A 15,491-nucleotide genomic window follows, 5' to 3' on the forward strand; every position below is an offset into this window, starting at 1 on the left:
ATTTTTATAACCCTTTATCATAAATGTACTAAACTTACTTACTTCTCAGTAAGTAATACCAGAATCCATTAAAAAAAAAAAATATATATTTTTAGAACAACACATCCAACAAATAATCTATGTATACATTTGATAAAAAAGTAATAATTACGGCCAAATCTTAATATTTTTTTCTTTGGTTCACAGTTATCTACCTTTATTTTATTTTATACTCACATTTGTTCTCTATTTTCTTTTAGGTTGCAGTGTTTCATCGTGAATTCAAGGTCTATCTTGTTATTTGTACTCTGGCGCCACCTGTAGACTGATAGAGGCATGTATTTGTGTTTAAAAATTAGTTTTTTTCTAACTTTGCGTACAATATTTTCTTTTCTGCACATAAAAATATGTTATTTCCCTTAAGATCACATTTTATTTACTTATTTTCATTTCTTTATATCGTTTTGTTTATTTTATTTTACTTAGTTTTGTTTTTATTTGATTTATTTTAGTCATTTTACTCTATGTAAAGTATTTAATTTTCTTATCGGTAAAAAATGTATTTTACTTGAAATATTATTCTATTGATCAAAAATATTAATTTTGTAAAGCTGATTGCCTGTACTTCCTTCACGTTTGTTTTTGCCAATGTATTTTACTTTGAATGTTTTATTGTTTACATAAAATATATTTTTACTTAATACTGCATTTTTTCTATAATATTTATTAACTTAAAATATTTTTTACTTTTAATATATTTTTCATTATTTATATTTTCTTTTCTGTACAATATTTTATTTTACCTCAAATATTTTATACACTTAAAATATTTTATTATATTTTATTTAAATTATATATATATATATATATATATATATATATATATATATATATATATATATATATATATATATATATATATATATATATATATTCTTTATATATATATTCTATTTTTTTTTCTAAACCTCTCTTTTTTTCCTTCCTTTTCTTTTAAGATAGATTTTATTTTATCGTCAAATTTTTTTCGTTAGAGTAACACAACCCTAACCTTGCCAGCAAGCTGAATTCTCGCGGTATTTGTGAGTTCACAAACCCCGGAGAATAATATGATAATGTGAAGAACTCCCTTGAGTGAATTCAAGGTCTATCTTGTTATTTGTACTCTGGCGCCACCTGTAGACTGATAGAGACCATTTAAAAATTAGTTTTTTTCTAACTTTGCGTACAATATTTTCTTTTCTGCACATAAAAATATGTTATTTCCCTTAAGATCACATTTTATTTACTTATTTTCATTTCTTTATATCGTTTTGTTTATTTTATTTTACTTAGTTTTGTTTTTATTTGATTTATTTTAGTCTATTTCGAATTTATTTTACTCTATGTAAAGTATTTAATTTTCTTATCGGTAAAAAAATTATTTTACTTGAAATATTATTCTATTGATCAAAAATAAAAAATTTATAAAGCTGATTGCCTGTATTGCCTTCACGTTTGTTTTTGCCAATGTATTTTACTTTGAATGTTTTATTGTTTACATAAAATATATTTTTACTTAATGTTGCATTTTTTCTATAATGTTTATTAACTTAAAATATTTTTTACTTTTAATAGATTTTTCATTATTTGGATTTTATTTTCTGTACAATATTTTATTTTACCTCAAATATTTTATACACTTAAAATATTTTATTAGATTTTATTTAAATTATATATATATATATATATATATATATATATATATATATATATATATATATATATATATATATATATATATATATATATATATATATATATATATATTCATTTTTTTTTATAAACCTCTCTTTTTTTCTTCCTTTTCTTATTTTAAACTTTAAGATAGATTTTATTTTATCGTCATATTTTGGTCGTTAAAGTAACACAACCCTAACCTTGCCAGCAAGCTGAATTATCGCGGTATTTGTGAGTTCACAAACTCCGGAGAATAATATGATAATGTGAAGAACTCCCTTGAGTGAATCACAATGATCAATCTGGCTTGTGAGGTGACCAATGCAAGGCCCTTGCAGCAAACAATGTTGCATTCAGTGGCGTTTGACACTAGAGGGTGCTAGTGTGCCGCTCTCCCGCCCTAGCTGGTTTACAGGCTCCACATAGAAGGGGACATAAATTTAATAAAGAAATGAAATATTCTAATAAAAACACTTCAAAATATATGTATAGCAGTGTTTAGATGAGCAGGAAATATTTTTTTCCTGCTCATCCATACAGTTATAAAATGTATTTGTTTTTGTTTTTTTTGCCGTTTTTTTTCAACCATTTATTGAACATATAAAAATAATACAAATATCAGTCAATCCAATTTACATAAAAAATAAAAATAAAAAAAACATTTAAATATCTCCAAGAGGCATTTTTTTTAAATAATTCTGCATGAATATTAATTATCAAATGACATTTCTTATTTGTTACACATTTAAGAGACTTTCAATTTCAATCAGAAACAATTTGAATAAAGGTTTACATTTAAAAGAAATACACTTATGGATATATAATTTTCCCAATAAAACATACATGTTAACCAAAGTTGACCATTTTTTGTTCTTAGACTCAAAAAGGGTAACAATGTTGTAGCGACTCCAAGCTTCCTTGTCGCTTCCGAGAGAGTCCGGCATACATCACCTGTCATGTGACCCCAACACCCACGCATCACAGCAACCACACACACACACACACCACGTGACATATGCTATGGCGCCTACACACCAGCCCTTTAATTATTATTTAATAATAAATAGCAATGTCATCAACAAATAATAGATAAGGAGCAGCAATAATAATAATTTAAAAAATCTAAAAGCCAGACACTCAGTGTTCACGAATAATGATAGTCTATTGGATCTTTTTTCACTTTCAAGATGTCCCCGAGTAAAGTATCAAATAAATGCAAGTCCATTGTCATTGTAACCAAAAATGGTATAGCAAAAAAAAAAAAAAAAGCATATATTTGTGGGGACTGGCGTCAAGTTGTATCTTACCATTTAAAAAATGTGCGTAAATTCGCAAGTTACGTCATGTTAAAAATGAGATCGCTCTTAATTTGAAAAACAAAACAAAATTATGGTTCGTTTCCAGGAAAGTTACGTCATTTCACAATGCGCATCCGTATTGAATTTAACAAAATAAAAGCATTCAACGTTGTGCAAAGGAGTCACTGTAACAAAATTGAGAAGTAATAAATTAAATAATGCATACATATGTGGGGACTGGGGTCAAGTTATGCTTTACAATTTTTTAAAGGTGCAGAATTTTACAAGTTACTCCATGTTAAAAATTATGTAGCTCTTAATATGAAAAGAAAAATAACCATTGTCTTACAAACGCAATTATGCCATGTAGTGACAGAAAAACGACCAATACAAATCAATGTCACACCTTTTTTTTCTTACAGTACCTATTTTTAATTTAAATTCTTTTGATGAATTGTTCTGAAATTACTGAATCAACGACTAAAAAATGCAACCAAATTTCTATTAGGTTAAAATTTCTTCCCACTTTTATGTTAACATGAGTGTAACAAATTAGAAAAATATAGTACCCTTTATTATGAATTTGGATACAAAATGAGATATAAAATGTGCGATTAACTTGCTATTAATTGTGAGTTAATTATTGAAGTAATACGATTAACTACAATTAAAAAAAAATATTGGCTGACACCTCTAAAAAAAATCAAATGTGCATTTTTACGTCTACAAAACATGAAACTAGCCTTTTTTAGTGTTGTCACAAATGCCTCTAACATTAAGAGAAATAATCTTTAATTAAGGAACTAAAATGTAAATCTGACATATGGACTTTGAGAAACGGTTATTTAGCCCACTTTAGAATATCCGCATTAGACACACTTTCTTCTTTCATTTCCGCAACCTCTTGACGGAACTTCTTTGCGTTATGACTTTTAAGAGGACTTGGAGGAAGAGTACATACACTTGGAAGAGAGTCACAAGTTTCCATGTCCGTCAGGAGACCACACTTCTCTCTTGTTTCTCTTTTGGCCATATTGTTAGCATCGCCGCTACTTGAGCTAGTTAGCTTCTCAGACGCGATGTGAAAACACCTCCGTTCTGCGAATTGCCTTTCTTGATAAAGCGTTCCCACGAACAATGCACAATTAACAAGTATATTGTGTCACCTTTCAAACAATGTTGTGTGAGTCCATTTCGATCGTTGCAACAATCCGGTACTTCTGAAGAGTTAGCAAGCTCAAGAGAAGGCATCCACCCAGGTCGCCATCTTGGCCGACTCCCCAGCAAAATGGATTTGTTTACCACGGATAGCCTTTCGGTGATGTGAAATACTCGTTTAATGATAAATTTCACGCTCTTTTATTCGTTATCATGTTGAATATAATGGTTGTCTATGTAACTTTTATCTGGAGCTTTCCACTAATGTTTAATGTACAGACTGCAAAGAAAGAAATGAAGCTTTAAGTGAATCCAGCAGTTTCCCTTCTGTGTATTTAATTGTATTTATTTATTTCAGTAAATTGATGCAAGATCATTATGATATCAGCAGATACACTTTTTGTGACATTTTTGTTTGGTGGTGCCCTTGCCTGCCCGTCCACTAGCTAGTTCATGAAAAATAATAATATGGCATACATTTGCTTTATTTGTAGCATTTGAATAAGGCGGTACAAAAGTGATGTGGCAAGCGTGTCGTACGTTCCTTCAGCCTTGACTGTTTTCCACACAGACGTCGGTGAAGAGCTTCTGTCCACCGTCCTAGAAGTAGTTGGCGACCCTGCGAACAGACTGGATCTTGGGGTTGTCCGCCTGCCACTCGGTGTGGCTGCCGTAGCTTCTTCGCTCCACCACGTACATGCGACCGCGGTAGTTGGGCTCCTCGTACAGCACCCAGCTGCAGAGACAAATGTAATGTATCGTCGTGTAGAAAAAACATCCCTGCAAAAGTGTGAATGTGCGTGTGCCGTGTTGTACGTACGCTCCGTCTCCGTATACTTTGAGGGACTTGACGCAGCTCTTAGTCAGGCCTCTGGCTTGCAGCAAGGGACAGTCCTCGCTCAGCTCCACGCGCTGTCCGCTGAAGTTGTCTCCCTCAAACACCTCCAGCCTGTAGTGCTCGCCGTGCTGGGGAGGAGAAGCACAAGGAAGGAGGTACAAATAAATAATGGCGGTTTTTTTAGGTTGTACTTCAGTACAGTATTTAGTTTTCTGATGACTTTTTTTAAAGTACTTTCTATTATTTAATTTGTCAAAATAGGTCATTACTTTTTCAATGTAAAGTGTAAAGTGGTAAAGTCAACCGCGTAGATATTGCAGAATTGAAGTGCAAAAAAATCTTTGCTCAAAACTAAGTATGGGTCGAAATGGGACTGATCCAAATTTTTGGGGTTATTCATTTACCTCAAAACGTTGGTTCAATATATTGAAAAAATAAAATTGCATTGAATAATACATAACAAATGAATAACCCACAAACAACCCCAAAAATTGCATTTAATAATAACAAACGAATAACCCACAACACAACCCCCAAAATTTTGTTTGTTATTCATTTGACCCAACTTTTTAGATTAAAAGAATAATCCAGAAAGTCTTTGCCCCCCTCCAAATTGGGTCAAATTGGCCCAAGCAGTGGGTCGGTCCAATTTTTTACCAAAATTGTGTTATTTTTGACCCAGCAATAAAAACGTATGGGTCAAAAATAACCCAATTTTGGTAAAAAATTGGATCGACCCGCTGCTTGGGCCAATTTGACCTTTTGTTGTTGTTGTTTTGTACAAATTTTGTTGTTGTTGTTGTTGTTTATTTAAAAAAAAATTATGACTGCGTGTTCAAAATAAAGTAGCTGGTCGGTCCAATTTAATTAATAAAAATTGGGTTATTTTTATTTTTTTATTACTTAATTTAAAAAAAACTATTTTGGTACAAAAATAAACAAATAAACTATCTAATTAATTAACTAACAAACTAACTAACTAACTAACTAATTTATTTATTTTTATTTTTATTTTTATTTTTATTTTTATTTTTATTTTTATTTTTATTTTTATTTTTATTTTTATTTTTATTTTTATTTTTATTTTTATTTTTATTTTTATTTTTATTTTTATTTTTATTTTTGTACCAAAATGGGGTTATTTTTGACCCAACACTTTCAAGAGTGCATCTGCTTGATGTAGTGGTGGTGCATTGTTCCACTCACTCCAAAGCATAAAGCATGTCAATGACTTCCCAATGCGGAACTTATCTTATCTTCCTTCCCCCACCAAATATTTGCCCACCTACCATTCTGATTGGCCGGCAAGAGCCCATGTGGTCGTTGTGAGCACTCCAGCGCTGGAATTCCGGGTACTCGCCGCGCTCCAGGACGTACTGCTGTCCCTTGAAGTCCGGGTGGTCAAAACACACAAAGGCGCCGCTTTCCACTCGCACGGAGTTGACACGGTTGGCCAGGCCGCGCTCCTGGAAGTTGTCGCAGCTGCTGACTATCTCCAGCTTGCGGCCCGTGAAGCCCTTGCCCTCGAACAGCACGATCTGCCATCGAAAGTGGTCCACAGTGTTGGTTTGGAGGAGTTCCCAGTTACAATAGTGTTGATTGTTTTTTTTGTTTTTTTTAGATGTATAGTGAAGACCTGCCGATTCCTGATTCACCTACTTGCCATTTTTCACATAACAAACTATTCACTGGGGAAACTCGCCTATTTGCATTGTGTAATGTGCTAAAACGCCACTCAAACACCCTTTCTTCTGACTTTTTAGGCAAACCTTCACAATCTTAAGACAAAAACATAATAATGCTTACGATTGACCCTGCCACCGTGGTATTAACTCATTCACTCCCAGCCATTTTCACTGAAGCAACCCCCCTGTTGTATTGCTATAAAAACATGAAACCTACCAAAAGAAAGAAGAAGTCTTTCATCAGGAAAAAAGTATATTTCTATCTGTTTCCGTTTTGCTACAATTAGCATTAGAATATAGCTAAATTTCAACATGTTCCACACATCTATTTAGAATTCTGTGTAACTGAGGGTTTTTTCAACATAGCCGTGGTTAATCTCTTTTGCTCTGCTGTCACCTGCTGGCCGTTTGTGTAATAACTACAATTTCTTCAACCGTTCTTTGCAGTTGAGAGGCTGCATCAAAGCCTTCTGTATGCTCTAGCATAAATAAAATAAATAACATAAAACACGTATAAATACATCTTTGGGACACGTAAAACATTTGGAATAGAACGTATTTATAGGTTTTTGAGAGCAAATGAGTTAAATGTCCAAACATCGATTTTATTGTCTTGCTGTATGCTCTAGCATAAAAAACAAAAACAAAACATAAAACACGTATAAATACGTCTTTGGGACACGCAAAACATTTAAAATAGAACGTATTTACAGTATACGTTTTTGGGAGCAAATGAGTTAAGCTAACACTAAGTTTATTAGCCACATAACAGGGATTTGTATTACAGTAAAACACCACCAATTTATTAATCATCGCTATTCACTGAAAATGTTGCCTATTTGCGTATGTTTGTGTTTCTGTAATGCTCTCAGATGTTCCTACCCTTTCTAAGGTGTAGTGTAGGAATTACCACTAGCCATCTTCAAAAAAAAAATTCCACCAGGGACCAGTTCATGATATTAACCAATTTTTTGTCGACATATAATCCAGATTGGAAAATAATTGTTTGCTCTACTAAAAAAAATCCAGAAAAAAGTATTTTATTTTTTAATCTATCTACACAGCCTGGTACCAACGGGGTCCCGAGCTGCGAACCGGTGGTTGGGGGATGATTGATTTAAAAAAATAGGAATATCTAGGTATCGTGAAGTTATCATGAAACAGCTAATCGGAGAGTAGTAATTGGTATTTTTACAGGTTTCGAAGCAGTGTCAAACACGATAGCATTCTCGTACTTCTGGTGAATTTTTTCGCAAGGCATTTATTTTTGAAGGTTTAAAATCACATTGAAGTGGGGATCAGAGCCTGTGGTAGTTTCTATTTTCTTCTTCCATCTGTCTTGTATACGCACCATCATTTGTGACCGAATAATAAAATAAAAAAAAGCAATACTCTAAGCTTGCATCATGAAAACACCGTCAGACGCTGACGATTGAAGTTACTCCCAAAACTGTCTACTCTCAGACACATTTGTTTTGGAAAGACCCCTATAAAAGGCCCAAATGAGCCTAAAACGACTTTCTTGTGTCTTCGGGTATATAATTGTCCTAATCCTTAACAGTCATTAAATCTATAACATGGAACGTAGCTCATCTCCAGCAAAGTGGACATTAAACGCATCACTACTACATCTATACAACGATGTAAAAAAAAAAAAGATGGCTTTGCTTGTAACCTTTGACCTGGCATGCGTAATGCAGCGTTTGCAGCCGTTTTTGTAGCTAGTATACTATTACTATTTAAGCTTTTTGGGGGAGTGGCCTCCTCCAGTTTGGGTACTCACCTTTCCTGAGCTCTGAGACATTTTCCACAGTTGTCGCTGTTCCAAACCCTCACCGCGAGGCTGGCTCCGAGGATATATACAAAAGCACAACAATGGCGGGTTTAGACGTTTTGCCACATGGGCACGTTCTCTTACATTGGGCCACTGCTGAGATGGGACTTTGGCTCACAATACAGTCAGAGGGCTGTTTTTATTTTCACATGCAGAGGATTGCATCGACGCATTCCTGCCAGCCGGGGCGCCTTTGTTTAAGGTTCTAACATTGTGGAGCTGATTTATTATTGTCGTTTTACAGTCGTCCAAATTTTGCTGCGGGCGCATTTTTTTGCGTCATCCATCGGTCTCATTGTGTGACGAAGCCCTAAGAGGCTTGTCCTCACCTGACTTTGGATTGATGTGGTTGAACTCTTTAAGGATGCTAAATACAGAAGACAGGAAAACTGTTTTGCTGCCTGCGGCTTCTAGAAATACAGCACATGAAAGCGGCAAAAAGCAAACATTATCATCTGCTACATATTCTGATTCTGAGGTTATACTTCGTTTCAGGCTTGTTTGTTTAATTCCAGCTTCATTAAACTTATTTTAGTTTCATTTAAAAACGATCAGTTGCTGGAGGTGGTTAATTTTACAGAAGAGGGAATGAAGTTGGAGACTGTAAAAAAAGGTTGGAGGAAATTTCTAACCAATGATAAGATCATTAAAAAGCAGACAGAGGGTGAAGGAAATACGCTTTTAAAACAATTGATATGCAATGGTTTTAAGGTTTGATACAAGTAACAGCTCTAAATAAAATATGTACGTAACCAACCTTCCATTTGATAGATGAGTAAATGGACCTAAAAAAAAATAGTCATTGAAAAAATAAGATTAGAGTTAGGGTGTTTGCCCATTGAGAATGTATGGGAATGGACGTCCGTCATATTCACGACTTCGGAATTGGAAGTCGGAATCCAAATTTCAAGATTCCAGTTTTAAGAGATTCACATTTCTGGAGCCTCCAAAAGGAGGGGGTCTCTTTTTTAGCACCATTCCCAGGCATGAAATCAGGGGCCCTCACTGGGTCAAACTTGACCTACCTGCCATCTTGGGCTCCGAGCGTTAGATTTGGAATGTTGGTATCATTGTCGCCGCATTTTCTTTGCTGATTCAAGACAAATTTCAAAGTTGTCAACTAGCGTAGTATTGGCTTCTAGGGCAGTCAAGTGACCGTTTGTATTCAGGCCAAGATCACCACGAAGCAGGGTGATAAACATCTCAAGAAGTTTCAGAGATAGGTCCGGATGACTATGGGCACTAGTGGAAGGTAACATCTGATCAACTGTCCGTGTAGGTTATCAGTCAGCTACGTTGAAGACGGATCATCTTTAATCTAAAAGACTGTTCTACATACCAACCGGTTGTTTATCTGCCCGGTGGCAAAACTAATTTTAGTGGCCACTAGAGATGTATGGACATGGTTGAAAACAGACAAAACCTCCTCCTCTGTTTAGGTGGGCCTTTCGAGAGTGGTATTTGTTAACACTTCTTTAAAACCACCCAGCAGCACTCCAAACCCAGAATTCGGACAAGGATGTCCTCAAAGGAGCGTCCCGTCTTTTTGAGAGAAAAATAAACTGCGGACTCAAACTGGGCCCAAAGAAACTGCTCGCTTTTGTGTGTGTCTGTGCACGGGTTGCTTGGTCTCTCTAATGTTGAGATCATTGCACCCCTCACTGCTGAAATTGCTTCTCGGGATTTTGTTCTTGCCGTGAAAAAGCTTTTGTGGCTAAAAGTAAAGTACGAAGTGGCGACATTGCATTCCCAGTGCACTTCTTCAAAATCAAATCATCTGTAAGTAGTTTGTTTTTAAGGGTAATATGGTAAGACGAGTTTGAAATCATGTTAAAGTTTTTTGAAATCATCGTTTGGAACATAAATGAAAATTTTTAGGGGAGTCTCTATTATGCACACATTTTTGCTTTTCACTGTGGGATGGATTATTGCCATGACATTTCTATGATCCATGATTGTAACTGTCACAAAGCTTACATTTTTTTTTTCTCGTAAGCTCCTCCAACAATTGTCTGAGGTTGAAACCTGGCGAGCCTTTGACCAACATCCGTGTGTCCTTTGTATCTCGACAGAAATGTACAAAATATATCACTGTGAGTGTTCGACAGACACATATTTGCACAAGTAACCACTCTTACATAAGGCCATCCGCCAGCATTGACCCCTGACCACGGTGGACCGGACCAACTCGGAGGGACGAGCAAATCTGTGCGTCTTTAAAAAGCAGCCGGACAACGAGGTCATCACTTTTACTGACCGAGACCTACAAGAATACAAGGTATGTATATTTAAAGGCACACAGCAAATCTGTCCGTGTTAAATTTCCAGTGTTGGATGAAATCTGGTGTAAACAGTGTTTTTCTGGCACTGTTAGGATAAAAGATTACTCTGTCAGAGTAAATTTTATCAACTGTGTTGGAGCGGAAGCTAAGTGTAACCTGAATAGCACTACCTTGAGTGTTAAATTGACCACACCCTCATTTCCGGTAACTTTGTCAAAGTATCCTTGAGCAACATACTGAATCCTCAAGTTGCTCCTCATGCCGTCATCAGTAGTCAAATGCACTTTGAGGGCCTTGTAAGGAGGAACAACGTTAGGTAAATTTTTTAACACTGACACTAGTGTAGAGTATTTTCAACACTACCCAGTGTTTACCAGTGTAGATGTTTAACACTATACAGTGTTGGAGTGACACTTTGAAAAGTGTCAGATTTACACTCATTTTCTAGTGTTAGATTTAACACTACTCAGTGTTAATCTAACATGGGTGATTTTGCTGTTGACTATAGTGCAGATTTTTCATGCTAAATACTTTGACTTGACTTGTTTATGGAGGATTAAGAATATACGACTGCGAGTACTGTTATATTGTCTGCCTATATCTGTTGCTACACTGTGTTCAAAGGGTTATAGCACTGCAACGTAGATGCTAACAGTAAGCTAGCAGATTTAAAAGCTAAGCGATGTTTTAATCACACAAGTTGTGATTTTCTTTATGTTTAGTTTTCTAGTAATCTTCAACATCTTTGAGACTTCATTTAAAGGGGTGGGGGGGGGGGGGTTGCCGCTAACAAATTGCTAGCAAGATTTAAATGTAGCCTCGGTTCACAAATCAAAAAGACAGGCAGACTTGTGGGGCTTGTTTGTTTTTGCTCCACAATTAGCCAAACAAAACATCTTCCACGTAATGATAGTTCTGCCCTGGAGAGATTCCAAAGGTATCCCCCTGCTAGCATAAATGTGTAACATACAATATCTGCTTGTCATGTCACAGGCTGCACTGCGGTGAACGTCACAATGAAGTTGTTGCTGTTAGCTTTAAGCGCCATGCTGCTGTTCGTCGCAGGTGAGAGTGTCCCTCATTCTCCACAGAACAAATGTCAATGATATTCTAAAAAGGCCACATCCCCGATGGTGAGAACGCATGTTTATCTGTGCACATTTCATAACTAGCAGGTCATTGGCGAAGTAGCAATTTTAATGATTTGACAGGGTGGTGAGGTCGTTGACATTCTGCTGTTTCAATTGAATTATAACTGCTTTAATTTCCTGTAGCAAAGCTTGATGAGTGTAATGTGACGGAACGTTTGAAGATTCTTCCTTCCTTTTCCCACGAAATTAGCCATCTGTTTTGAAGGAGAAAATGTGTTAAAAAGTATTCCTTTGTAAAGTTGTGTTTGCTTTAAGGGAGCCAGGTTGTCTGGCATACTGCGTTTCCGCCCGGTTGGCCATCTGTCGGGGTGCCAGGTTGTCTGAACTTACTATATTTCCACATCAATCGGCCATCTGTCCATGTGTATTTGAATACTGTCTGTCTTGCCTGCGAGAGGGGCGGGGCTTAAGGGCAGTAAAGGAGGAAGAGGAAGGGGAGGGGTTTTCTGGGGGCTGCTATGCGGAAACTATAAGAACGACTACAAGTGGGAGGGGCGACACACACACACAAGGAGGAACGACAGTGATTTGACTGTAACTTGTCTGTGTCCAGAAATTTCTGTAAAATAAATCCTTCGAAGGACCTGTTTCACCGATCTCCAGTCTGATTTTACGAACACGCGGAAAACATAAGGATCGTTTTTTTTAACAAGCTCTTAACTGACTTCAAAATTCTTCTTCAGCTGGTGTCTCAATGCAATTGACCATATTTTCTCAACAGAAGATTGGGCAGAGGCGAGCTCGCCTGTACTGACGGAACATTTGCGGCCAGATACATGATTGACTCTTGGGGCGATGGTGCGACTGGCGATTCTATTCGTCAAGGATGTGGAAAATGTACACATAATTGGAAATCTGATAACAGGCATTTACTGTTTGTAGTGTCCTCATTTGTCGCAATGCAATAAGTGAGCTCAATTGCAGGATGGAGGTGATTCCTGATTATTCTCTGGGTGGTTTGAAGACAGGATAATCAGGTCACTTCCCTTCCCCAACACCCCTTCCCGCCACACCCGCTTTCCCAGATCTCACACTGTATTATAAGCAGAGCGCAGAATTTGTCTGCTTGTGCCTGGAATCCGCCAAAATCGCATTACACCACCGGCGCCACAACTTAGACCTAGTTTAACCTGCTCTAAGGACTAGTCTACTTTCTGTCCAACGTACTCGGTCCGCAACAATCTGCCAAATTCACACAGTAAACTATTGCTCCAGCACAAACATATATTACGCCAAGTTCACATCTACCAAAAGTGGGCCCGATATGTCCACTTATGTCATTTTCAACTTGTCTTCTTCCGCTGACTTTCAACTTTTTGTAATTATGATTCCGCACTGCTGATTTGAGCCGATTTTTGTCGCGTTTTTTGCCAGGCGAAGCTCTCGACTGCCACCGCTGCGTGCCAAAAGCAGCCGGCGAGGACTGCGAGCTGACGGTGGAGACGTGCAAATCTGAGAAAGATGGCTGCGCTGCCGCCAAGTTCCTCCTGGAGCCATGTGAGATTTTCTAGATCATTAGGGACCCTGAAAAGAGAATGTTTTACATTTGAATTTGAAAATCTTCTCCCTCGTCTCATTCATCCAGACGGCCGCTACCAGAAGTGCATGGCCATGTCTGACTGCGAGATGCTCAAAATGAACAATTTCATCCTGATGAAGTGCTGCAACAGCGACATGTGCAACACTGCTGATGATTAAACTAGCAAATGGTTCTTTGTATGGTCACAAACATTTTAAAATAAATAAAAACACTTTTAAATGTAAGCCTGGCTGTGATTTGTAATGAGTTGATAACAGATATTTCGACCAGTTAATCCACGTAAATGAATGCCTTACCTCAAATAGATATGTCTACTATTTTTTTTCTAGACTTTAGCATTGATATGATGACAAATGTTGCAATTTCATTCAAATCCAGTTGCAATTGAATTAGAAAAAAACATTCTTAATCTTCTACAAATAAAAAAAAAATTAAAAAAATCTGTTTTCACGAGATCTAAGTCTTATTAAGAAATCAACTTTAATTTCATGACACTCCTAACTCATTCACTGCCATTGACGGCTATAGACGTCAACAATTCATTTGAACAATTTCTATTAGTTTTACACTTTTTTCCCACAAGAGTATGAAAACCTAAAAAAAAATATTGAACATTTAGAACAGATATAAAATTTGTGATTAATCGTGAGTTAATTATTGATGTCATGTCAATATTTAACAAAGTCGTTCCAAAGGGAGTGACCGGCAACTGAAAATGCACCATCCCCTCTGAGCCACTCCTTTAACTCATTCACTGCCATTGACGGCTATAGATGTCAAAAATTCATTTTCAGTCTAACATTTTTCCAACTTTTGTTAACAAGAGTATGGAAACCTAGAATGTTTTTTTATATATTAGAACAGATATAAAATTTGTGATTAATCGTGAGGAAACTAGTGAAGTCATGCGATTAATTACGATTGAAAAATTGTAATCGCCTGACGCCCCTAATTTTTAATAATCTTTTCTTAAAAAAAAAAGATTAAAAACAGAAAAAAAAATATTACAATTATTTTATTTATTTAAAATAAAAATAAAAGATTTTTAAAAAATTAGGGGCGTCGGGCAATTAATTTTTAAAATCGTTATCAATCGCATGACTTCATTAGTTAACTCACGATTAATCACAAATTGTATATCTGTTCTAAATGGACAATAAAAAAAAATCTAGGTTTTCACACTCTTGTTAACAAAAGTGGAAAAAACATGTTAAACTAATAGAAATAGTTTAAATGAATTTTTTGACGTCTATAGCCGTCTATGGCAGTGAATGAGTTAATGTCACCTCAAAGAGACACATGGCATGATTTTTTATGTCAACAAAATTAGAAGTTTCATGAAAATCAAGTCATAATCACGCATATCTCAAATCATCTTTCCTATTGAAATGAATGGAAATGCCATTAATCCGTTCTAGCCACCCGGGGGAAAAAACACACTTTTGTTTATGTATATTAATAATGAAAGTAAAACTCTAAAATATCATACTTAAAAAAACAAAACAGACATTAACATACTTGAACTGAATATAAACAGTGTTTTGCATCACGATTTAATACTGCAATCTTGTGCATGTTGGCCACCGGGAGGCGACGTAACACAGTCATGCAGACACAAACAAAGAAGAATAGATTTCTGCTAGTACTACTGTAAATGACTGCATTTTTTTCTGCATTTTTTTTGTAGAGAATAAAGAATACTGTACATGCCTGTGAATTTTGTTATTTATCTGCATCTGTTGCTCTATTGCTGTTGTGTTCAAACATCAGTTAGCATGTCAATGGCATTTTCGATTATTTGTTAGCATTAAGTTGGCGGCCTATTCTTAACTCATTCACTGCCATTGACGGCTCTAGACGTCAAAAATTCATTTAACAACTATTTCTATTCGTTTCACATTTTTTTGTTAACAAGAGTATGAAAACCTAGAATTTTTTTATTGTACAAATAGAACAGATATTAAAAAAAAAAGATTAATCTTGAGTTTAAATAATTAAGTAATCAAA

General features: G+C 35.6%; 2 protein-coding genes across 2 annotated transcripts; one reads left to right on the forward strand and one right to left on the reverse strand.

Moving 5' to 3' along the window:
* Nucleotides 1-4,473: 4,473 nt before the first annotated feature.
* LOC147180591 (gamma-crystallin N-A-like) lies at nucleotides 4,474-8,619 on the reverse strand. The gene is made up of 4 exons (XM_086078381.1): nucleotides 8,461-8,619; nucleotides 6,282-6,530; nucleotides 4,975-5,120; nucleotides 4,474-4,890 (listed from the first exon to the last, which is right to left on the reverse strand). Exons 1-4 carry the CDS (start codon nucleotides 8,479-8,481, stop codon nucleotides 4,755-4,757), a joined length of 552 nt encoding a protein of 183 aa, XP_085934507.1. The 5' UTR covers nucleotides 8,482-8,619; the 3' UTR covers nucleotides 4,474-4,754.
* A 2,042-nt stretch (nucleotides 8,620-10,661) lies between these two features.
* ly97.3 (lymphocyte antigen 97, tandem duplicate 3) lies at nucleotides 10,662-13,708 on the forward strand. Its single transcript, XM_086081620.1, has 4 exons — nucleotides 10,662-10,789; nucleotides 11,787-11,858; nucleotides 13,319-13,441; nucleotides 13,530-13,708. The coding sequence occupies exons 2-4, from the start codon at nucleotides 11,810-11,812 to the stop codon at nucleotides 13,640-13,642; spliced, it is 285 nt and encodes a 94-aa protein (XP_085937746.1). The 5' UTR covers nucleotides 10,662-10,789; nucleotides 11,787-11,809; the 3' UTR covers nucleotides 13,643-13,708.
* Nucleotides 13,709-15,491: the final 1,783 nt, after the last annotated feature.

Source organism: Leptonotus elevatus, chromosome 1 (genome assembly GCF_054856555.1).
Source record: "Leptonotus elevatus isolate MCC_2025b chromosome 1, RoL_Lele_1.0, whole genome shotgun sequence".
NCBI classification, from domain to species: Eukaryota; Metazoa; Chordata; class Actinopteri; order Syngnathiformes; family Syngnathidae; genus Leptonotus; species Leptonotus elevatus.

Coding starts and splice junctions, on each gene's coding strand:
- LOC147180591 (XM_086078381.1), bottom strand. CDS start 8,481: ATGTCTCAGAGCTCAGGAAAG. Junction 6,531..8,460: donor TGTCTCAGAGCTCAGGAAAG/GTGAGTACCCAA, acceptor TTTCGATGGCAG/ATCGTGCTGTTCGAGGGCAA. Junction 5,121..6,281: donor CTTGCCGGCCAATCAGAATG/GTAGGTGGGCAA, acceptor TCTCCTCCCCAG/CACGGCGAGCACTACAGGCT.
- ly97.3 (XM_086081620.1), top strand. CDS start 11,810: ATGAAGTTGTTGCTGTTAGCTTTAAGCGCCATGCTGCTGTTCGTCGCA. Junction 11,859..13,318: donor CATGCTGCTGTTCGTCGCAG/GTGAGAGTGTCC, acceptor GTTTTTTGCCAG/GCGAAGCTCTCGACTGCCAC. Junction 13,442..13,529: donor CAAGTTCCTCCTGGAGCCAT/GTGAGATTTTCT, acceptor TCATTCATCCAG/ACGGCCGCTACCAGAAGTGC.